Source organism: Stegostoma tigrinum, chromosome 17, assembly GCF_030684315.1.
Source record: "Stegostoma tigrinum isolate sSteTig4 chromosome 17, sSteTig4.hap1, whole genome shotgun sequence".
Lineage (NCBI taxonomy): Eukaryota > Metazoa > Chordata > Chondrichthyes > Orectolobiformes > Stegostomatidae > Stegostoma > Stegostoma tigrinum.
Window position 1 is genome coordinate 4125180 of NC_081370.1, and position 24849 is coordinate 4150028.

A 24849-nucleotide genomic window follows, 5' to 3' on the forward strand; every position below is an offset into this window, starting at 1 on the left:
GACTCTAGAGAGACCGTCCGTTAGCTGTGGTAGCAGTTTCTGCAGCAATATTCCAATTTCATCCATGGTCACCCATGATACTTAGAGAACTTTGGAGCTCAATTTATTCCTGCAAATCTTTGCTTTCATTTTCACCAGAAGGGAAATCATCATGAGATACATTCTGTGAGTAGAAAGAACTGAATTCAAGGACAAATACAGTATCGATGTCTTGCCTGGTTAAAACTCCAGCCATTTACCGGACTGGAATAGAAATGGTGCCACCTAGAGTATTTGCAATTCAAAGAAAGACAATATCTTTGACAGTTTTTCTGTATAACCACAACAGAGGACAGATTATCTATTGTTAAGCCTCTGTTTTCTATTATCACAAATCTTTGCTTCTTCATCTTGATCTTCTAATAAGCTTGAAGTATATTTCTGAAACTGTGCTTTTCTTTTATATTGTTTAGTACTTTAAATACTTATAGAAGGTTCTCAGTCGCCTCCTTTCAAATGTCCAAGTTGGTCCAGTCATTCCTCATAATTCATCCCACAGACTCTGGGGATCAGCTTTCTGGCTCCTCTCTAAACTGGCTCCAAGTCCTGAATGCTCTGCCTGTGTCCTAGCCAATATCACTCGCTCAGCCAACACAAATGAACTTCTCATTCATCTCCTTGCTCTGCGGAAATTGGCTGCTGCATTTGCATACATAACATCAGTGAACACACTTCAAAAATAAACCCCTGGGACTGACAGGCTTGTTGGGTTGTCCTGAGGATTGGACACTATTTAAAAGCATTCATATGCCTTTGTCTCCCCTTCCAAACCATCCAATTCTCTCGCTTTGTTCATTAACGGTTTAGCCTGCCCAACAGATCCTTCTCTGTTTTGTTGAAGTGGGCCATCACACCGTGTCAACGGCAAAACATGGATGTCATGGTTTTTGTATATTTCCAAGACAGCACTTGAAAAAAAAAATCAGTTAAAAACTTAAATCTCCAGGTCTCATGTCAGTTTCAGCCAATGTGCCTTTTTGATACTTCACACCTCTTCTCCTGTTGCTGCAATACTGGAATAATTGTTTAGCCTGCATTCAACATTTCCACTGGCCTCGATGCTTCTCTAATTCAGCCCAATGAACCCCTTCATTTGTCACCCTGCAGGATCTGTAAAGTTTAGGTTAACTCTGGTGATTCAAACAAAGTAGAACTTTTGTACTGTCTCATGATCAAATGATGAGCTAGTAGACTGCCCAGGTGTAACAGGCTGAACAGACCAGCATCTGTACAAAAAGGATTTTCCTATGCTGCAACTGATCTTGACATGGAGATGCTGGCGTTGGATTGGAGTGGACAAAGTTAGAAGTCACACGACACCAGGTTACAGTCCAACAGTTATGGGTTATAGGGTGATGGGTCTGGATGGGATGCTCCAAGGGGTGGTGTGGACTTGATGGGGCCTGTTTCCACACTGTAGGGAGTCTAATCTAATCTAATCTAAACAGATTTATTTAAAATCACAAGCTTTCAGAGTGCAGATCCTTTGTCAGGTGAAGTGGAGAAAGGTGCACAGGTATAGAATATATAGGCAGAGAGTTAATGACAGTTAATTCCAGTTAATTGAGGACATACAAATAGTGTGAGCAGTGCTCCGAAAGCTTGTGATTTTCGATAAATCTGTTGGACTATAACCTGGTGTTGTGCAGCTCATCTTGTTGTTGTTCCTGACCATTCTAACCCAATTTATTCCCTCCCAGTGGGACATCACTGTCACATGTTATATTTATATTATCATATTAGTCATTACTCTTATTTAGCCACTAATGAACCCAATAAAAAACATTCATCAGGAACTCATTTACGTAGAAAACGAACTTACTACCCTGTGGAGCGTTTGAAACAACTTGTGTGATGTAGACAGTGGTATAGTACAATATCACTGGAGAAGGAATGTTCCGGAGACAAGGATTCAAATTCCATTTAATTCCGTTCATAAATCTGAAAATGAACTGTCGTCTCAGTGATGGTAATCATGACAACTATTATTGATGGCTGTAAAAATGCATACGGTTCAATTATGTTATGCAAGGCAAGAAATCTGCCATCCCTTATCTGATCAGGCTGTGATGTGATTGTCAACAGCTATGTGATTGAGTCCTGAATGGCACAGCAAGCCACTCTGTCAGGGGCAATGGACAATAGATTGGGAATGGACAGTTGATGCTCGCTATTGCCAGCAAATCTAGATCCTGAGAAAGAATAGAATTTTTGAAAAGATCACCTTAGGGCAAATGGCCTGATTCTCTGATATAACAAGGCATAGAGCTGGGTGAACGCAGCATGCAAAGCAGCATCAGAGGTGCAGGAAGGTTGACCTTTCAGGTCTAGGCCTGAAACATCAGCCTTCCTGCTCCTCTGATGTTACTTGGCCTACTACGTTCATCCAGCTCCACACCTTGTTATCTCAGATTCTCCAGCATCTGCTGTTCCTGCTGTCTCTGGCCTGATTTTCTGCTGTATCTTCTGTGTAATTCCATTCTTATTGTCTCAGGTGACTGCCCAGATGGTAGAAGATGGACTAGATTACAACTGAATTCCTATATTCTGTGAGTTCATGTTATTCTTGATCCTCCGATTATGTGTTCTACAGGATACTTCAAAGCACATCAATACTGCAGGGCTATGAGTTTCACAGAAGAGAGGACACTGTAGAACACCACTGCAATTAGACATGGCCATGTTCGTAACCCTTAGCAATGAGAACCTTGAGGCAATATGGCTCCATCACATTCACAACTTTTTAAGTTCTCAGTTTTGTTTTGGGAGGTCACATTTTAAAATCACTACATTTTCCTTTGCTAACACTTTTTATAAAAACCTTTCAGTTCAGTTTCAGTGTCCTTATCAAAACTTCTCCAGGAAAGACAGACAGCTTAACTGACAACTCAACCCTCGGCTTATGCTGCTCTGTACAGAACTGTGATATCCCCCAAAGAGAATTTAACCTCCTTCCATCAGTTGGCTTTTGTGGTCTCTGGTATTGCAAATGCAATCTGGAATTTGCTGCCTTTATACAAACTAAATTCTTTTTACACCATCTTACAGCGTTTTATCATAGCCAGATGTACACTCTGTTACCAGAAGTCATCAGCTACTCATCAACTGCTGAATGGTTGGATGATTCCAGTGAGGAATTGCACACTAATTTGGACTGAGCTGAAAAGTACAGTAAGTTTTGGACTGTTTTCTGTCCTGAGAGTACCTCTAGGATTCCAGGTCCTTCTGCAAGGTCCTCTCCTTCTACACTGAGCTCCTCACTGCTTTAATCCCAAGTCCCTTCCTTTCCAAACCACTACCGTTTACTCCTCTCCCTCGGCTATTTTCAGTAGATAGAGGCAACAGCCTTGTGATACTAATTACTGGACTGTTAATCCAGAGACCCAAGTAATGTTCCCGGGAATGCAGGGTTCAAATCCTGCCGTGGCAGATGGTGGAATTTGAATTCAATTCAAATCTGAAATTAAGAGTCCAATGATGACTCTGAATCAGCTGGTGGGGGGAAAAGAAGACCTATCAAGTTCTCTAATGCCCTTTATGAAAAACACTGCCATCCTTACCTGGTCTGACCTACATGTGACTCCAGACCAACGACAATGTGGTCAACCTTAACTGCCCTCAGGGTAATGAGGATGGGCAATAAATCCTGGCCGAGCCGGCAACATCCTCATCCCGTGTTTGAGTTAAATATATAGTTTTATTAAGCACCAAAAAGCATCCCAAACCCGTTAATTCAATGGCTACTCAATACATTGTTTTAATAATGACCCATTAGAAGATATTTGAGATACAAATTAATCTGTAAAAATGTGTATCAAACATTCTGAGTCCTAATAAAGAGCATATTAACAATTGCTGCTACCTTTGAGTTCACTTGATTCTAAAACTGTCATGGGGTCATCATTTATGGAAGGAAGAATGATGCGGAATCAGCAGCAATATCATACATGACCTGATGGTGGCGATGTTAAACTGGGGCCGTACAGTAACTCAGCATCGGCATCAGAAATCACTGAACAGTGGGTATTAACCATTCGTAGCTTGGTTCAAATCGTACAATTGTTTAAAGTACGATTGTTTAAAACTCATGTTCAGCTTTAGTAAAACACAGACTCTTTTTTTTCATGCATTTTGGTTCTTTTCCCTGGACTCAAAATGTTAACTCTGCTTTCTCTCCACAGATGTTTTTAGACCTGCTGAGTTTCTCTAACAATTTCTGTTCAATTCTGAAGCAGTTCCAGCATCTGCAGTTTTGTTATTTTTTAATATTATTTTTAACAAGGCCCTAATCCAGCCATAACAAAAGTGCTTTATCCATTTTAGTGCCATCACACAGTGGGGAATAATGTGATGATAACTAATTTAAAGAGGTCTGATATTTTTTAGGACAGCCTTGAGCTGACTTAAAAAATTGGAAAGGGGGAGACTTAGAAGTGATGTGACTGAGATATTTAAAATAATTAATGATTTAGCTTCGGCTTACATGGATAATTAACTTGAGCTAGGTTGGTAGGGGAGTAGTGGAGGACACCAGCGCTAATTAGGGCACAGTTATAAAGTCAGGCCATCAGGAAGTAAATCAATCCAAGGCCCATCAGCAATCTTACAATGACTTGGCTGTTTCTGAGGTGAGTCGGCATTTGCTATCAGTGCCCAAAAGGAAGCTCGACAAGTTCCTGCAAGTGGAGGACGCTTTAACAGGTTACAGAGCAGATATCTAATGAAGAGACAGTAGGAAGTGCCGATGCTGGAGAATCTGAGATAACATGGTGTGAAGCTGGATGAACACAGCAGGCCGAGCAGCATCAGAGGAGCAGGAAGAAGGGTCTCGACCCGAAACGTCAACTTTCCTGCTCCTTTGATGCTGCTTGGCCTGCTGTGTTCATCCAGCTTCACACCGTGTTATATCAGACATCTGATGAATGTTACTTGTTACTCAGAATTTCAAGCTTTTGTTTCCTCATCTCCCCAGCCAAAATCTAACATATCCTGCAAGGATATTCACAGATCTACGTGTTGATTTTCCAGTTAATAACCTCTCGAGCAAGACCTTATCAAATGCCTTTGGAAGTCTTCACAGACAATGCTTATAGACATTTCGCTACCCACTCTCCTCCCAAACATCAGTTAGATTAGTTAGACATGATCGAGCCATCACAAATCCCTGCTGACTAACTGATCAACTTTGAGCATTCGCAACTCCATGTGTGATGACAAACCTTCCCTACAGCTCAGATTAGACACACAGCTCTGTCGTTAGGGCTCATCTGTTCCTCCTAAAAGAACGAGTGGTTGCTGTCATACTTAAAACTAAAGTCACAGTTCTTGAATCAGGAGAGCATTTGTAACTTTCTCATTCACTTTCCTTAATATGCTGGAGTATTACTTTTGCTATTCCAATCAAGACATTTTAATGCCCCCTTTTCACCTCATTTACTTTCTCTATATCAATGATATTTTTAATAACTCTTCCAGTCTGCCCAATTTCCACATTTCCTTGCATTCTGCAAAGATTTGGCTTTAGGCTCAATATTGTTTCAATCATAGAATCCCTACAGTGTGGAAACAGGCCCTTCGGCCCAACAAGCCTTCACGGACCCTCAGAGAATCCTACCCAGACCCGTCCCCCTATAATCCACCTAATCTACACATCCCTGAACACTACGGGCAATTTAGCATGGCCAATCCCACCTAGCCTGCACATCTTTGGACTGTGAGAGGAAACCAGAGCATCTGGAGGAAACCCACGCAGACACGGGGAGAATGTGCAAATTCCACACAGACAGTTGCCCAAGGCTGGAATCGAACCCGGGTCCCTGGTGCTGTGGGGCAGCAGTGCAAACCACTGAGCCACTGTGCTACCCTTTCTTTCTTCAATAACTTACCATTGTTACTCCTCTATACCAGTGAAGCATTTTGCCTTTAGGGGAAGATGCTGGTTTTATATCATACCAAATACTTCTTTGAATAAGTTCCACTATTCGCACATTGACAGGTCTGTCCAGTTTACTGTGATAACGTATTTCTCTTTACCCTGAAATTTGCATCACTTAAATTTTATAAAAATAACCTTAGTTTATGACTCCCTTTGCCATCTCGACTGCTTAATGGGCATAATTTGCAAGACTGTTGACTGATTCTGATGAACTGCTCAACACTAAATCCACCATTGCCTAATGTTGCATCAGTTCATTATAGCAAACTGTCCTGAATACATTCCAGAAATTCATTGCCTTTGCTAGTGTTCTACTTTGCCCAAATGTGCAGTGGAAGTGATCCTACCCCTGGCCCAAGAGGTCAGTGTTCAAGTTCTGCCTGCCCTGAAGGTGTGTCATTATATGTCTAAACAAGTTGATTACAAATAACTAAAATGAAATTAAGATCTCTCATTAATTTCTTCCCCAATGCAGGGTTTTGTTGCATCAACATTATCTCTGTAGGAAACAATGGAGGAATCATCGGTGTGCTGTTCCTCCACTCCACCTATTTCCACAGCTGTTATTAATATTCCCACTTTTTGAACTCTGAGATGGCAAAGAAGTCGGACTGTTCAACCAGAGTGCGTCCAGTCTGTCTGTTTTTTTTTCTCTCCCTAATACACTTCCCTTTCCCTTTGCTCTTCTTGGTGAGGTCATGAACTCCTGGCCTCAGCACGGACACAGTGAGGTGGTCTCTTGGTCCAACGTGGTCTCTACATGGACTTCTGGACTCAGGGTGAGGTACTGACTGGAGGCTAATTGCCAGTGTGGACTGGGTTGGAAAGAATCTTATTCTGAACTGCTTTCCTTTATTTTCTAATCTATTCCTATGACCTGTCATGCTGGACTTCTTATTTCTTTTCTAATTTTCTTTTGTTCCCTCTGAATTTGCACGTAAGAGTGTGTGGCTAGGTACCTTTGTACCTAAGATAGTGCCATAAGTGGCTACTTGTAAAATTATTGCTGGAATCATTTGAGTACTTGTGACAATAAAGCCATTTCCAGTTCTACTTGTATCCCAATTTCCCTATCAATAAATTTCTAAAGATCCCACATAATTAGCTGGCAGTGTATATCCCAGTCTCTGTCAGCATAGCCAGTATAATCATGTGGAGTTTGACAAAAACTTGCAAGTTACAGATTGATATACTTCAAAAAGTTAACTATTGAACTCTAACTGGGGGGAAAGTAATATAGAGAAAACAAAAATTAACATTGGCAACTCAAATCGTACAGTTAACCTCTTTTAGCTTCACCCCAACTCGCTGGGAGTTACAGTTCAGTAAAATATATCATAGTTATTTTTATTTCCATCAAATTTTACTATCTTTAATAAAAAGTTGTCACAGTTTCTTTATGTCAGGAAGGGTGGAGAAAATCGCAAAAATCCACAAGGTGGCATTAGGCCAACAAGCCAAAACTAGACGGTAGGTTAACAATTGGGGGCAATTCTACTGTTGCATTCACCTCAGCTCCATGTCCCTCATAGCAGATTCCACTTTTAGACATCTCTTGAGAGAAAGAGAAAGCGAGAGAGAGACAGAGAGAAAGAAGATGCTAACCTAGTGGTTACCTGACAGACCACCTATTTTTGTATCCAGCGAATAAGTTGTAGTTAACCACTTCACAGCTTAGCCTGAGAATTTATTCCAGAAGGGTCTGACTGAAGTGGTAGTGAAATACTGCCCTTTCTGAGATCAATGCTCCAAAATCTGGGCTCCAGACTGTAAATCCCATCCAAGAAACCTCGTCAAAGTATCATCTTTCAGTGCTCTCAGGAGGCAATGTTACACTATTCTTCCAGATGGGATGTGAAGCTGAAATCCTGTCATACAAAGCAAGGCACTACTTTTAAAAAGAGCATGGGAGTTCTCCCATGGCATCTTATTAAATGGGGAGGTGATGGCCTAGTTGTATTAGATTAGATTAGATTCCCTACAGTGTGGAAACAGGCCCTTTGGCCCAACAAGTCCACACCGCCTCTTGGAGCATCCCACCCAGACCTATCCCCCTATAAACCACACACTCCTGAACATTACGGGCAATTTAGCATGGCCGACCCACCTAGCCTGCACATCTTTGGACTGTGGGAGGAAACCGGAGCACCCAGAGGAAACCCACGCAGACACGAGGAGAATGTGCAAACTCCACACAGACAGTTGCCCGAGGCTGGAATTGAACCCGGGTCCCTGGTGCTGTGAGGCTGCAGTGCTAATCACTGAGCCACTGTGGGCCCTGGGCTGCAATCCAGAGATTGTTCTGAGGACCTAGTTTTGAATCCAGGCATGGCAGATCCTGGAATTTGAATTTCATAAAAAAGAAAATCTGGATTAAGAGTCTGACGATGAAACCATTGTCAGGAAAAACCAATCCATCTGGTTCACTGATAGTGGGTCTAGGCCCGAAACATCAGCTTTCCTGCTCGTCTGATGCTGCTCGGCCTGCTGTGTTCATGCAGCTCCACACCTTGTTATCTGGTTCACTAACGCCCTTTAGGGAAGGAAATTGCTGGTCCGACCGACACATGATTCCACATGGCTCTTAACTGGCCTCTGGGCTAGGCAATAAATGCAGGACTAGCCAGCAATACCCCATCTCGTGAATGGCTAAACAAAAAACTGATTCAACCCTCAACTCAAATTACAAAAAAGAAATGAGATCAGAAGGTCACTACCAAACCATTGCATTTGTGAGCTTGCAGGGTGCAATTTGCTGCACTTTTACAACATTCACTATGCATTGCAGAGGCTGGTAGAACAGACTGGGGCATCGGGAGGGGTGCTGTGTAATTGCAGGGCACGCTTCTCCTTTTGCTGCGTTAATGGTTGCACCAGTTGGAGAGAGTTCAGCTCCTCAGTGAGGTGAGTCAAAGAACCCGGACCGCCGTGGGGTCACAATCAAGTGAAACGCACTGCAGGCCCCAGCGGTTACTTAAGCTGACGCACACAGTTTCTGGCTTCCCAGAAGCATTCTCCGGGCTGGTCGCTCGACAGCTGGCAGGGCCATGCCGAGCTACGATTCAAATCGAAGAGCATCGCTTCAGCTGCGATCAATCGGTAACTTTCTCAGAAGGATAGACTCATGCCATTGTTGTTCATCCTGGGAACCGAAACTGCTGCTGCACATCTCTGAACAGCATCGGCTGATTTGGTTCTGTGACATCAGACGCACCATTGCACTTAAAACAATGAAACCCCAGCTGGCTAAGGTCAGACGAAGAATCAGGCACTTCACAAAAGACAACAAGCCTCAGAGTTCGACGGAGTGCAGTGATTTGCAGGAAGCATTGCTCAATAATGGACTCTTGTGTTTGTGGGAGAGAGACTGAGGTCAAAGAAACTGTCGTCCGAAAGCAGCTCCACTGAGGTTCTTCAGTGCCAACTGAAAATAAATAAGCACTTGCGAAAGGAAAAGGGGGTGGGCTTTTGACTTCTGCACAGTTTGCTGCAGAGGTCAAGCTCTCTGATCTTGCATTCTGACAAGGGGAAGCCACGCCAGGGCTACAATACTATCTCATTCAAATGAGAATGGATGCAGCATTGACTGGATCAGGGAATTGACCCTATAGGTTTTACATTGAAATTAAAGTAAAAAACAAAAAGAAGATGGTTTGAGAATGCTGTAAAACTCATTTAAGTGAACAAGGGTTTGCCTCTGGATAGTACAAATGTTGTACAGAACATTTACTCACTGCCATGGACTCTGTACTATCAGATATGCCAATTGCCTCACATTAATCACTGAGGAAGCACTTTGCCCATTAAATTAGAGCTCTCTTATAGAATCCCTACAATGTAGAGACAGAGAGACCATTGAGCTCATAGAGTCTGCACTGAACCTTTAAAAAGCTTTGAAACGCTGCATTTCCCACAGCTAATCTACCCAGCCAGCACATCTCTGGACATTATGCCATGGCCAATCCACTTAACCTGGACCTCCCTGGGCTGTGGGAAGAGACTGGAGCACATGAACGAAGCCCACGCAGATGTGGGGAGAATGTACAAGCTCCACACAGACAGTTGCCCAAGGCTGGAATCAAGCCCAAGTCCCTGGCGCTGAAAGGCAGCAGTGCTAACCACTGTGCGACCGTGTCGCTCTCAGGGACACTCTGGGATGGCCAGATTTCACCATGTACCCTGGCTGAAAAGTCAGAGGTGAGACAAACAGTGTAAGTTGGAAACTACTGGGGATAAGCACACAGACCAACAAATAGTACAAGTTAAGCAATGGCAGTGATTCTTCAAGTAAGGTGGGAGGTTGGAGAAAGACTTTGTGGCTTCAGGCTGCTGCCCATGTCCTGTGGAGGAGACAGCTCCCACAATCATTCTGGCCGACCAGCACCAATCCAGCCACAAGCAGAAAGTGCTCTAGATCCTCTAGCATGAGCCGTACTTCTCAGGTGAGGGATATGGGGTGTACAACTATGGTCAAAGTGTATCTCTACTGTGTCTGAGAAATTCAGCACAGATTCCATCTGCTCTGGAGAGAAACAGCAACAGTTAGAAAATATACAGGGAGGGGGTGGAGAGCGTTAAACAGAAGCAATGGGGGTAGAGAGTTAAGGAGGGGCAAATAGAGCTTTAGAGGGCAAATAGTTTAAGAGGGGCAATTAAAGGAATGTTCAATTTTGTTCTGGACCAAGGAATATGAGAAATGCTGTGAGACTGCCAGCACTAGCTCTCCTATGCTCCGCGCTGTCATCCTGTATCTCACCTCCAGCAAATTACCACGGGCATGGGGCTCCTACTCCACCTTCAATCCAAGACCATTTTGAGCCCAGTTTTGGAATTTCAGTAGGGGGGGATGACACTTACAAATGTGCAGACCCAGAGACGGAGCTCCAGGTCAGCATTAGCTCCCTTGCCAAATTCGGTGAGGAAATGGGCCCTTCACCAAGCACACTGAAAACCAAGCTCCTCATCCAACCAAGATAACGAAGTGTGGAGCTGGATGAACACAGCAGGCCAAGCAGCATCTCAGGACCACAAAAGCTGACGTTTCGGGCCTAGACCCTTCATCAGAGAGGGGGATGGGGAGAGGGAACTGGAATAAATAGGGAGAGAGGGCGAGGCGGACCGAAGATGGAGAGAAAACAAGATAGGTAGAGAGGAGAGTATAGGTGGGAAGGTAGGGAGGGGATAGGTCAGTCCAGGGAAGATGGACAGGTCAAGGAGGCGGGAAAAGGTGGTAGGTAGGAAATGGAGGTGCAGCTTGAGGTGGGAGGAAGGGATGGGTGAGAGGAAGAACAGGTTAGGGAAGCAGAGACAGGCTGGGCTGGTTTTGGGATGCAGTTGGGGGGAGGGGACGAACTGGGCTGGTTTTGTGATGCAGTGGGGGGAGGGGAAGAACTGGGCTGGTTTTGGGATGCAGTAGGGGAAGGAGAGATTTTGAAGCTTGTGAAGTCCACATTGATACCATTAGGCTGCAGGGTTCCCAAGCGGAATATGAGTTGCTGTTCCTGCAACCTCCGGGTGGCACCATTGTGGCACTGCAGGAGGCCCATGATGGACATGTCATCTGAGGAATGGGAGGGGGGGTTAAAATGGTTTGCGACTGGGAGGTGCAGTTGTTTGTTGCAAACCGAGCGGAGGTGTTCTGCAAAGCAGTCCCCAAGCCTCCGCTTGGTTTCCCCAATGTAGAGGAAGCCACACCGGGTGCAATGGATACAATATACCACATTGGCAGATGTGCAGGTGAACATCTGCTTGATATGGAAGGTCATCCTGGGGCCTAGGATAGGGGTGAGGGAGGAGGTGTGGGGACAAGTGTAGCACTTCCTGCGGTTGCAGGGGAAGGTGCCGGGTGTGGTGGGGTTGGAGGGGAGTGTGGGGTGGACAAGGGAGTCGCTGAGAGAGTGGTCTCTCCGGAAGGCAGACAAGGGAGGGGATGGAAAAATAGCTTGGGCGGTGGGGTCGGATTGTAGATGGCGGAAGTGTCGGAGGATGATACGTTGTATCCGGAGGTTGGTGGGGTGGCATGTGACGACGAGGGGGATCTTCTGGGGGCAGTTGTGGCGGGGGCGGGGTGTGAGGGATGTGTTGCGGGAAATGCGGGAGACGCGGTCAAGGGCGTTCTCGACCACTGCGGCGGGAAAGTTGCGGTCCTGGAAGAATGTGGACATCTATGCTAGTTCTTTGAGGAGGTCACGGGGCAGGTTGACGAGGGTCGAGCAGTGGATGTGGTATACATGGACTTCAGCAAGGCATTTGATAAGGTTCCCCATGGCAGGCTCATTCATAAAGTCAGGAGGTATGGGAAACAGGGTGATTTGGCTGTCTGGATTCAGAATTGCTTGGCTGACAGGAGGCAGAGAGTGGTTGTAGATGGTAAGTATACTGCCTGAAGGTCAGTGCTGAGTGGTGTCCCGCAGGGCTCTGTTCTTGGGCCTCTGCTCTTTGTAGTTTTTATAAATGACTTGGATATAGAGGTTGAGGGGTGGGTTAGTATGTTTGCTGATGACACAAAGGTTGGAGGTGCCGTTGATAGTATCGAGGGCTATTGCAGGCTTCAGCGAGACATTGACAGTATGCAGAGCTGGGCTGAGAAATGGCAGATGGAGTTCAACCTGGATAATTGCGAAGTGATGCATTTTGGAAGGTCGAACTTAAATGCTGAATATAGGATTAAAGGCAGGATTCTCGGCAGTGTGGAGGAACAGCGGGATTTTGGTGTTCAAGTGCCTAGCTCCCTCAAAGTTGCCACCCAAGTGGATAAGGTTGTTAAGAACCGAGTTTCAGAACCGCGAGGTTATGCTGCAGCTCTACAAAGCCCTGGTGAGACCACACTTGGAATATTGTGTCCAGTTCTGGTCGCCCTATTATAGAAAAGATGTGGAGGCTTTGGAGAGGATAGAAAGGAGGTTTACCAGGATGCTGCCTGGACTGGAGGGCTTGTCTTACGAGGAGAGGTTGCCTGAGCTCGGACTTTTCTCTCTGGAGAGAAGGAGGAAGAGAGGTGACCAGGTCGAGGTGTACAAGGTAATGAGAGGCATGGATAGAGTCGATACCCAGAGACTTTTTCCCAGGGCAGGATTGACTGCCACAAGGGATCATAGTTTTAAGGTGTTATTAGGAAGGTATAGAGGAGACGTCAGAGGGAGTTTCTTCACCCAGAGGCAAGAGAGTTGTAAGCGCATGGAATACTATGCCAGTGGTAGTCATGGAAGCAGAGTCATTAGTGACATTTAAGCGACTGTTGGACATGCACATGGACAGCAGTGAATTGAGGGGAATGTAGGTTAGGTTATTTTATTTTTGGATTAGGATTATTCCACGGCACAACATCGTGGGCTGAAGGGCCTGTACTGTGCTGTACTTTTCTATGTTCTATGTTCTATATCTGGGATGTGTGGGAGTGGAATGTCTCATCCTGAGAGCAGATGCGGCGGAGGCGGAGGAATTGGGAATAGGGGATGGAATTCCATCCCGTGAGTGAGAGTGAGGCATTCCACTCTCGCACATCCCAGATATCCACGTTCTTCCAGAACTGCAACTTGCCCCCTGCAGTGGTCAAGAACGCCCTTGACCGCATCTCTCATATTTCCCGCAACACATACCTCACACCCCATCCCCAGAGGATCCCCCTCGTCCTCACATACCACCCCACCAACCTCCGGATACAACGTATCACCCTCCAACACTTCTGCCATCTACAATCCGACCCCACCACCCAAGCTATTTTTCTATCCCCACTCTTGTCTGCCTTCCGGAGAGAACACTCTCTCCGTGACTCCCTTGTCCGCTCCACACTCCCCTCCAACCCCACCACACCTGGCACCTTCCCCTGCAACCGCAGGAAGTGCTACATTTGACCCCACACCTCCTCCCTCACCCCTATCCCAGGCCCCAGGATGACCTTCCATATCAAGCAGATGTTCACCTGCACATCTGCCAATGTGGTATATTGTATCCATTGCACCCGGTGTGGCTTCCTCTACATTGGGGAAACCAAGCGGAGGCTTGGGGACTGCTTTGCAGAATACCTCCGCTCGGTTTGCAACAAACAACTGCACCTCCCAGTCATGAACCATTTCAACTCCCCCTCCCATTCCTCAGACGACATGTCCATCATGGGTCTCCTGCAGTGCCACAATGGTGCCACCCGAAGGTTGCAGGAATAGCAACTCATATTCCGCTTGGGAACCCTGCAGCCTAATGGTATCAATGTGGACTTCACAAGCTTCAAAATCTCTCTTCCCCTACTGCATCCCAAAACCAGCCCAGTTCTTCCCCTCCCCCCACTGCATCCCAAAACCAGCCCAGCCTGTCTCTGCTTCCCTAACCTGTTCTTCCTCTCACCCATCCCTTCCTCCCACCTCAAGCCGCACCTCCATTTCCTACTTACCACCTCATCCCGCCTCTTTGACCTGTCCATCTTCCCTGGACTGACCTATCCTCTCCCTACCTCCACACCTATACTCTCCTCTCCACCTATCTTCTTTTCTCTCCATCTTCGGTCCGCCTCGCCCTCTCTCCCTATTTATTCCAGTTCCCTCTCCCCATCCCCCTCTCTGATGAAGGGTCTAGGCCCGAAACGTCAGCTTTTGTGGTCCTGAGATGCTGCTTGGCTTGCTGTGTTCATCCAGCTCCACACTTTGTTATCTTGAAATCTCCAGCATCTGCAGTTCCCATTATCTCTTCATCCAACCAGATCCTTGAGTAAAACACTTTCTTCACCTAGCCCACCCCATTTTAAGGTACATGGCAAAAGTTCCTGGAAAATGCCGGCCATTTTCCCTCATTACAGTCATGGGGGTCATAGAGCTGTACGGCACAGAAACAGATCTTTCAGTCCAACATGTCTGCACTGACCAGATATCCTATATTAATCCAGTCCCATTAGCTGGCATTTAGCCCATATCTCTCTGAACCCTTCCCATTCATGTACCCACTCAGATGCCTTTAAAATGCTGTTTGTACCAGCCTTCACCATTTCCTCTGGCAGCTCATTCCATACACGCACCACTCTTTCTGTGAGAAATTGCCCTTTCAGTCCCTTTTAAATCCTTCCCCTCACATCTTAAACCTATGCTCTCTAGATTTGGACTCCCCTACCCTGGGAAAAAGACCCTATCTATACCCTGCATCGTTTTAGATAACGTCACCCCTCAGCTTCCGCTGCTCCAGGGAGAATAGCCCCAGGCTATTCAGCCTTCCTTACAGCTCAAACTCTCCAAACCCGATAACATTCTTGCAAATCTTTACTGAACCCTTTCAAGTTTAACAACATCTTTCCTATAGCAGCAAGGGCAGAGTTGAATGCAGTATTCCAAAAGTAGCCAAATCAATGTTCTGTACTGCTACAACATGACCTCCCAATTCCTATGCTCAATGCACTGATCCTCTCAGTTACGGTAGACATACTGACAAAATTCACTCCCACTTCTAGTGCGTCAGCTCAGTATTTGGAATGGTGGGACTATCATATGTTTAAAGATTGGAGCGACTGGGCTTGTATACACTTGAGTTTAGGAGGATGAGAAGGGATCTGATTGAGACTAAGATTGTTGAGGGATTGGACACTCTGGAGGAAGGAAGCATGTTTCTGCTGATGGCTGAGCCCAGAACCAGAGGACACAGTTTAAAAATAATAGGTAGGCCGTTTAGAACAGAGTTGAGGAAAAACTTCTTCAGCCAGAGAGTGGTGGATATATGGAATGCTCTGCCCCAGAAGGCAGTGGAGGCCAAGTTTCTGGATACTTTCAAGAAAGAGATGGATAGAGCTCTTAAAGATAGTGGAATCAAGGGTTATGGGGATAAGGCAGGAACAGGATACTGATTGTGGATGATCAGCCATGATCATAATGAATGGTGGTGCTGACTCGAAGGGCCAAATGGCTTCCTCCTGCACCTATTGTCTATTTGGGAAACAGGATTTTGAGATCCGAGACTCAAATCATGACTTTTCCAGGCAGCTGGGAGCCCTGAGCTTCAACAAGGTGTGGGTAAAGGTTGAGAAAATATGGGCAATGTCGACATCTATTGGAGTCTGTATATATTACAGATGGAGACGAAATGCGTATTTTTCTTAAAATGCCAATTGAATGGCTGAACAAAGTATGTGAATGGTTGGATGGGAGGCCATTTGTTTGTTGACAATTTTTTTTTAAAAGCCAAGTGTTATAAAGCTGTACTGGTAGCTTTGTTACATTTTTCAGAGGATTACATCAGGAGGAGTTTTTAAGAAAAGATGTGCCTTAAATAGGATTCTTTCTGCTAATGAAATTACCCTTGGCAGTGGTGATTTCAAGGCCTTAAATGGAAATGCTGCCTGGGAGAAGAGACGTAAAGCTCCTCCAACATCACTTGACAATTTATCAGTGGTCCATGTCATCTGCACTGGCTAAGGCGCACAGGCAAATGAAGGAAAGCTTCCTCACAAGTTTCCCAGCACTGTTACCTTCGTGCTTCCCTTACATGTATAGCAGCTCCTGGCAATTCCAACAAGGCCATGTAAATAATGGTGGCACAAAGTGGGGACGCAGTGCTCGCAACAGGTCCTACCCGCATCATTATGAATTGAGCCAGTATGATGAGGAAACCAGAGAAATCTCATGATGCCCCCTGGGCTGGAACTAAACCAGAAAATTTAATTAAAGGAACTATACAACGTTGAAAAACCTGAATCACAAAGATAGCCGGGAGCGAGAAGTGTTGGCTCTTGGGAAACATTTCCCCAAAAACAATGGGGCGTTGCGTATCAGCAAGAGAGACCAGCAGCTGGCTCTCTTGACAACCGCCTGCACTTACTCTGTGGTTGGCGGCCCACAGCAGATTTAACCCCAGTCTCATCCAGGGCCTATGATTAATGCTTGGATTCCTACTCTGTCACCACTGCAGCCAAAGTTGTCTCGAAACAAATACCTGAAAGCTCTGCTGTACTGAACCGTGGCCACACACAGACCCGAGGCTCCTATGTCACTCACTGTTTAGCATTTCTTCCGCATTTTGGAAGCCTCCCAGCTAAAAGGATTAATGTGGACTGGGTTTGACACAGGAGGACGGGATTAACGCGGCATTATAGGTGTGAGTAATTAGCCGACACTTTCAGGTTTGTCTCCCTCAACCACTTTCGTCGTCCAAATTACGTCAACCAGAGCACGGCGTAAGAGAGAAAAAAAAAGTGGGGCAGGTCATCTGTCAAAGGAAACATTTCAAAGTTGCACTGTTGTCCTTAGTCATTCCTAATCCTCTTTTTGTCCTCTTCCCACGAGGTGTTCACCCAACTGGTTGAATAAGTTGGATGAAAATCTTTGTACTGTAAACTGAAAGCTAAAGACAGAACTTCGGGCTGTTTGAATAGAACCCCTGGAGCCAGTTTTCCAGCCTTCGGTTTGAGTTTTTATTTCTGACATTGCCCACACTGTAGCTATAGATGGTTCATTGTGAGTGTTGAGCTAAAGGAAATCTGCTTCTTTCTTTTAAATATTGATAATTTCTTCTGTGTGCTGTGAGATGAAGGAGCGGCATTGGATAAAGTCAGCGAAACCCAAATACCCTTGGTCGATTCTGAAACACCTCTGGTTTTACAACCCAGATTTCCTCAGTTCTTACAAGCAGCAAGGCTGATCTTGAAAAGCAAACTTCAAACTGCAATCTCAGCGCTTTGCCTTTAGACTTTATTTCATCATTTGCCAGATCTAATTCAAGGGCGAACTATACAGTAAATGGAAAAGTCCTAGGGAAAATTGATGAACAGAGAGATCTGGGTGTTCAGGTCCATTGTTCCCTGAAGGTGACAACACAGGTCAGTAGGGTGGTCAAAAAGGCATACGGCATGCTCTCCTTCATTGGGCGGGGTATTGAGTACAAGAGTTGGCAGATCATGTTGCAGTTGTATAGGACTTTGGTTCGGCCATATTTAGCGTACCGTGTACAGTTTTGGTCGCCACATTACTAAAACGATGTGGATGCTTTGGAGAGGGTGCAGAGGAGGTTCACCAAGATGTTGCTTGGTATAGAGGGTGCTAGCGATGAAGACAGGTTGAGTAGATTAGGATTATTTTCATTAGAAAGACGGAGATTGGGGGGGACCTGATTGAGGTCTACAAAATCATGAGGGGTATAGACAGGGTGGATAGCAAGAAGCTTTTTCCCAGAGTGGGGAACTCAATTACGAGGTGTCATGAGTTCAAAGTGAGAGGAGGAAAGTTTAAGGGAGATATGCGTGGAAAGTTCTTTACACAGAGGGTGATGTGTGCCTGGAACGCATTGCCAGCGGAGGTGGTAGACGCAGACACGTTAGCGTCTTTTAAGATATATTTGGGCAGGTACATGGATGGGCAGGGAGCAAATGGACACAGACTGTTAGAAAGTAGATGACAGGTTAGACAGAGGATCTTGATCAGCGCAGGCTTGGAGGGCCGAACGGCCTGTCCCTGTGCTGTAATTTTCTTTGTTCTTTGTTATCTCAGATTTGATATGGCTAAACAGACAGACACTTAGATTTAGAATCAATAGGCAATATGTAAAATTAAGATGTGTGAGAAACTCGGGGCTCAGTTTTCAACCAAATGCAGAGTATTCTTCCTTTTAACTTCCTGCTCAATTGCCTGCTTTTATAAAAAACATTATTCATGGGATGCCAATGTCCAGGGGTAGGTCAGCATTTATTGCCCATTCCTAATTGTTTAGACAACCGCATTGCTGTGGGTTGGAAGTCACATGTAGGCCATTCCCTAAAGGACATCATCGAACCAAATGGGATTTTATGACAATCTAGAATAGCTGAAGGCATTCAATATCCTTCTGGGAGTACGATTGACTCTTAAATGCCCTCTGGCCAATTAGGGACAGGCCTTAAGTGCTGTCTAGCGACATATTGGCTCAGTGGTCAGCACTAGTGCCTCACAGCGCCAGCAACCCTGGGGTCGATTCGACCCTTGGGTGACAGTCTGTGTGGAATTTGCACATTCTCCCCGTGTCTGCGTGGGTTTCCTCCAGGTGCTCCAGTTTCCTCCCACAGTCCGAAGATGTGCAGCTTAGGTGAATTGGCCATGCTAAATTGCCCATAATGGCTAGAGATAGATTAGGTGGATTAGCCAAGGGAAATGCAGGGTTACAGGGATAGTGAAAGGGGCTAGTTCTGGATGGGATGCTGGAGGCTGTTCAGATGGTTGGTATGGACTCGATGAACCAAATAGCTTGCTTTCACACTGTGGGGAATCTATGGGCTCCATGTTCCATGAAGAGATCAGAAGAGAAAGCAGTTAATTAAGCAAGGTGTTAAATCTGAGAACAATCAGACAGAAAGGGAAGGTAAAGAATAGTCAGTCAACCTGGTTTGCATTTTATTACATCTTCAGGACTGCGGTAGAAACATATGTACAACACATCACCAGAGGAAAAGCAGGGAGCTTGGGTGTTCAATTTCAACACTTGGATGGGTGAAGCTTTTCATCATAATCTACACATTTTATCAACTTCAATTTAAATCCTTCAGATTATAGATTCAGTAGTTCCCATATTCATCTCTAATGACAGTGAAGGCAACTCAATGGCAGTGCTACACAATCCAGCAAACATCACTCGCAGAGACACAACAATGTTTTCAAAGTTAAGACCATTAGTTTACATACCATCCAAACAAGAGCTCTATTGGCAAAGTAATGGTACTGCTCAATTGTCGACATGACACTGAAGATGAGGCAAACCAAAACGATAAGAAATCTGGAAGATGAAAGCATGTAATTAGCTATGTTGAAAAAGAAAAACACATAACTTTCAAATCACCACATTATACCATTGATTTGGACACAACACAATCCCAAACTTCGAGGAAAAAGTATATGATTCTTCACCCCGCCCCGACCCCTGCCACCACTACTAATAATCTAATCATAATATAATGGGAAAATAAAACATAATTGCACCCTCTTTCCAACCCGCGAATGTGAAGTCACAATAGATCCAAAATCCTTTGATTCAGGAATACCAACACTGAGGAAGTCGTATTGTTGATGATATTATAAAGAAAATACGGGCTCAAAGTGTAAGCTCACAGTGTGACACATCGCTGTTTAGAACTGATCCCTTCTCAGAATTTTCTCACTTATTTCCAAAATGCAAATTCTTGTAAAGAATATTGTCCCTTTTCTTTGCCCCCCCACCCCACTTTCCCAGCAGAGACCTTGCTTTTGTACCCTGCTTCCCGCTGCAGGCGAAAATTCCCTGCGCGCAGAGATTTATTCACATGTAGATATAAAGATGTAAAAGCAAAATCTGCTCAAATTTCACCTAATTTGAAAGGATGCCATACTGCCTGGGAGGCTGGACATGCTCTTTGCCGTCAAGAGCCTCATGAATTATAACTGGATAACCGATAAACTTCACCTCCCCACAACTATGAGAAAGATTCTCTTGCTTTTCATCCGGCTGTTTGATTGAATCGTCAGGAGGTCCTTTGGATATGACACATTGCCAAAAAGGTTGTCAATCCTTGTGTCTTTTGGAACAAGGAGTTGACCTTGCCTGAGTGTTGCCGACTGGTACTCTCCAGGGTCTGGGTCCATGAGCTGAGGGACACACTAAAACTTTAGGCAGCAGTGGGGAAAGACCACTGTCTGAGATTGTCCTGCTGAAGGTAAATGGGGGTCCATTTGGCCATCAGACGCTCCTAGTGCCTCAAAGCCAGTTAAATATAGTCTTGTATGTGTAAGAGATGTCTTTGATTTGGATAGAGTCAAACCTACAACGTCTATTTATTTCCATAATATGCTACTGTACAGAACCAAAGTGCCTTTGTGACTGTGCATATACAGAAAAATATTTTTTGCGAGCAAAGCATATTTTTGAGATTTAAGAAAGGATGTCAATCCTCCTGAGGTGAGTAAAAGCTTTGTCAAAGGACTATGGCTTCAAAAGACAGGTATGGGTGGAGGCATTTAGAGAGGGAATTTCAGACCTCAGCATCGAATCAATTTAAAGCATAGATGACCATTGTGGGGCAAAGAATTGAGAAAATGACAAGAACCAGAAAGCAGAATTCATGGAACATCGTAGGGTTGGAGGTGGCAACCAAGAAATTAAGGGAAGGAACTTGAATAAGACAATGAGAATGTAGGAATTTCAATAAGACAATGGGAATTCTAACATTGAAGGACTGGTGAAAAAGGAAGTCAATGTGAGCCAGTGAGCACAGGGACGCAGTGAGCTTTAGTACAAAACAGGATGCAAGGGGGGTTTAGAATGAGTTGGACTTTATGTAGCACTAAATACAGGAGGCTGTGGGAAGTCTCTGATTCACTCCAAAATGTACTACAATATAAAAGCAACTCAAAAATATTTCTACAACGGCAGCAACAACTAGCATCAGCAATTTGAGACACCTGCCTCTTATGTGACACAACAACCAGATCTTGCCTTAGAGTAAGGAGTGTGGGCTTTTATGTTATGGGAAATGTCAGGGCAAAAGGAGTTGTAACATACCCAATCACTTTTCAGTATGATGGGGAAAATTCTCATAGTCACAAGACTTAAAGTATCCAACGGATGGGATCTTGACCTGAATACAAGTTAAATAATATCACCATTAATATTTCTGTAAAAAATTCTCACACATGGAGTGAGACAGAGCAATGAATTCAAAGCTAGTGGGATCAGCAAAAAGATTTAATATCAGGTCTGGTTTTCGCAAAAAAATAGAAAATGGGTGAAGGCACATTAGGTTCAATGGTAAAATTGGAGACAGTAATTGAGTAGACAAGATGAACCAGAAAGTCATTTGTAAATCACAAAAGGATTGGAAGGAAGACAAGGAGTTCCAGTTCCTGGATTTTGGGAAATAAGGATTCAAAGTAGGACATAGTGTTGAAACCAGGTTCTTTGCACAATGAAGAGGTGAGGTGGAGGAATAACATCTAGTGTGAGGCCCAGTGTACAATTACTGAAAATGTCCATCATCTTCATGCTCTTCTTCACTGCCTGGAGAGAACAACCTGAAACTGCTGTCCAGGAAGGACAGGCAAAGCAGGAAGTAAGAGACGACACCTTCAGAATTTGCAACCCTTTTGCGGAGTTTTATTGACAAATTTTCACAACAAGGTGCACTACATGCTAATTATTACAAAAATGAGAGCCGGGAAATGAATGCTGCTGAGGAAATTGAGTGTAAACTTGAGAGTTCAGTGTATTGGGGAGATTGGTGAAAGGAGAATGGAGGTAGTGTGTGTGTTTCCTTCTGCTTTTCTACCCTTCCTGCCCTGTGGGAGCCAGTTCTTGGTCTGCCTCAGGGAAATCAGTTAGCTGTTTGGTGAGTAGCTGTTAAGTGGTTAAGGTCTACGCTATTCTTAAGATTACAAATAGTACACAAATCAGTGGTATATTTTGTAAAAGATACAAAAATGACATGTGAATTATATAATTTAGAGGCATGGAGTTATACAGCATGGAAACAGACTCCTTGTCCAACTTGTCCATCCTGAACAGATATCCTAAACTGATCTAATCCTATTTGCCAACATTTTGCCCACATCTCTCTAAACCCTTCCTACTCAAGTACGCACCCAGATGCCTTTTAAGTATTGTAATTGTACCCACCTCCACCCACTTCCTCTGGTAGCTTGTTCCTTACAAACACCACCCCCTGCAAGAAAAGGTTGCCCTTCAGATCCCTTTTAAGTCTTTCTCCTCTCACCTTAAACCTATGCCTTCTAGGTTTGGACTCCCCTACCCTGGGGAAAAGACCTTGGCTGTTCACACTATCTGTGCCCCTCATCATTTGATAAACCTCTACAAGGTCACCCTTCAGACTCCGACACACCAGGGAATAAAACCTGATCTGTATAGTAACTTCATATAACTGCCTTTGGTCTGCAGCTCTTAATAAATCTTCACATAAAATCAATCTAAGCCACTTCTGAAATTTTCAGTTGGCCTTTAGCCTCAGATGTTTTATGGGTTTGCACCAAGCAGGGTGGCTATGCTTTAATAATTAATTGAGGCTTATTAAGGACGGTGGGACAGTTGATGTGTCAAGGCTGCAGCATGTTGGAGCTCCTGGAAAACACTGAGATGTAGGGCAAGCATGTCCACCCTGCTCACTGCTTGAGGAGCTTCATCTCAGTGTTATTGAGCTGGAGGCTGAACAATGGGCACCGTAACATAGCAGAAAAGGGAAAAGTTACTCGGATGTTTGTACCAGGAGGCAGGCACACCTCTTAGACTAAGTCTTTTGATTTGGCCAGTGGTCAGGCATAGGAGCAGCGTCTAGGAACAGGGAAAGTAAGGGATCTCGGGTGAGGGAGTGCGAAGCATAGGGTTGACAGCACATGCAATTGGTCAGTTGGTTTGGAGTTCTCTCAGCTTGTTTGCATGAGAATGGAGGGGGGGATGAACAAAGTTACCATTCAAGTGGGAGTTGTGGTGATAGTTGGGGACTGAGTAAACATAGGATAGACACCATTCTTTCAGCAAGAATTCGTGAGTTGAGGTGGCTGTTTGCCTTTTCTGTGCCAGGGTTTGGGACATGGGGTCGGGGCTGGAGAGGAACTTACAGTACAAGGGGTAGGATCCCACTGTCATGGTCTGTCTAGGTACCAATGGTAGAATTTGGAAAGTGTTTCTGTATTAAGAACATGAGAAGTTCATTGCAAAAAAAATGAAATAATCTCTGGATTATTACCAGAGAAACACGTCAATTGGCATTGGGTGCATAACCTTACAGAAATGAATATGTGAGATAATGGGAACTGCAGATGCTGGAGATTCCAAGATAATAAAATGTGAGGCTGGATGAACACAGCAGGCCAAGCAGCATCTCAGGAGCACAATATGTGACCCAGACTTTGATGTGAGAGAAGTGTGCTCCTGCTTGTGGACACCTGGTAGCTGTACAAGGGAAAATGGGAGCAATATTTTAGGGATGGTCAACGCTTGAATAGTGCTGCAGCCAATGTTCTTGCAAATTGCATACTTAGCAAGTAAATAAGGCTTTAAACAAAATAGAGAGTACTGGAGAAATTTGGCAGACCTGATGGCATCTAAGAAGAGAAAAGGCAAAGTTAATATTCTGAGTCCGATGAGACTATCCAAAGAAGAGCCAAATGAGATCTGAAATGTTAACTCTGCCTCTCTCTAGACATGCTGCCAGACATGAGTTTCTCCGGCACTGACTGCTTTTATGTCTGTGGTCAATTTCTTTACTTTGGTACGAACGCTGTATGCATTTAGAAATAGAATCTTTAAATTTTGTCCTTTTGTTAAGTTTGATCTTGAATGTGGGTCCGTTCTTAGAAATAGAGGGGTGAGGGATCAAATGTGAAAAGGTGTGGTTTATTGAGGAGTAGACACAAGAAAAGAGTAAGAAACTGATAAATGAGAAATGAAGATCAAAGAGTGGCAGGAAGGAACATGGAGACAGCAATTCTAAGAATGGGCCAACATTCAAGACCAAACTTAATAAAAGGACAAAATTTAAAGATTCTGTTTCTAAATGCATACAGCATTTGTACCAAAGTAAACAAAGTGACCACAGACATAAAAGCAGTAAGTGCTGGAGAAACTCATGTCTGGCAGCATCTCGAGAGAGAGTCAGAGTTAACATTTCAGATTTCATTTGGCTGTTCTTTGGATAGTCTCATCAGACTTAAAATATTAACTCTGCCTTTTCTCTTCTTAGATGCCATCAGGCCTGCTGAATTTCTCCAGTACTTTCTGTTTTTATTAGAGTTTTCCAGCGCCCACAATATTTTGCTTGTAATTGATAGCTCACATTGAAGTAAATAAATATCATCATTTGGCCATTATGAAGACAAGGGTGCATGATGACAAAGAGTGGATCCTGAATATTGGAGGGTATATGAATTTCAAGAAGAATAGGAAGCCATGCAAAGGTG

At 44.5% G+C, this 24849-nt stretch overlaps 1 protein-coding gene across 5 annotated transcripts in view; it reads right to left on the minus strand.

Annotated features, from left to right (window-relative positions):
- LOC125459567 (potassium voltage-gated channel subfamily KQT member 1) overlaps positions 1-24849 on the minus strand; it is a 676985-nt gene that overhangs the window by 514552 nt on the left and 137584 nt on the right. For all 5 annotated transcript variants that reach the window (XM_048546168.2, XM_059651894.1, XM_059651893.1 and 2 more), the window contains exon 3: positions 19594-19684. In XM_048546168.2, the coding sequence (XP_048402125.1) occupies positions 19594-19684 (91 nt within the window). The remainder of the gene's footprint in view (positions 1-19593; positions 19685-24849) is intronic.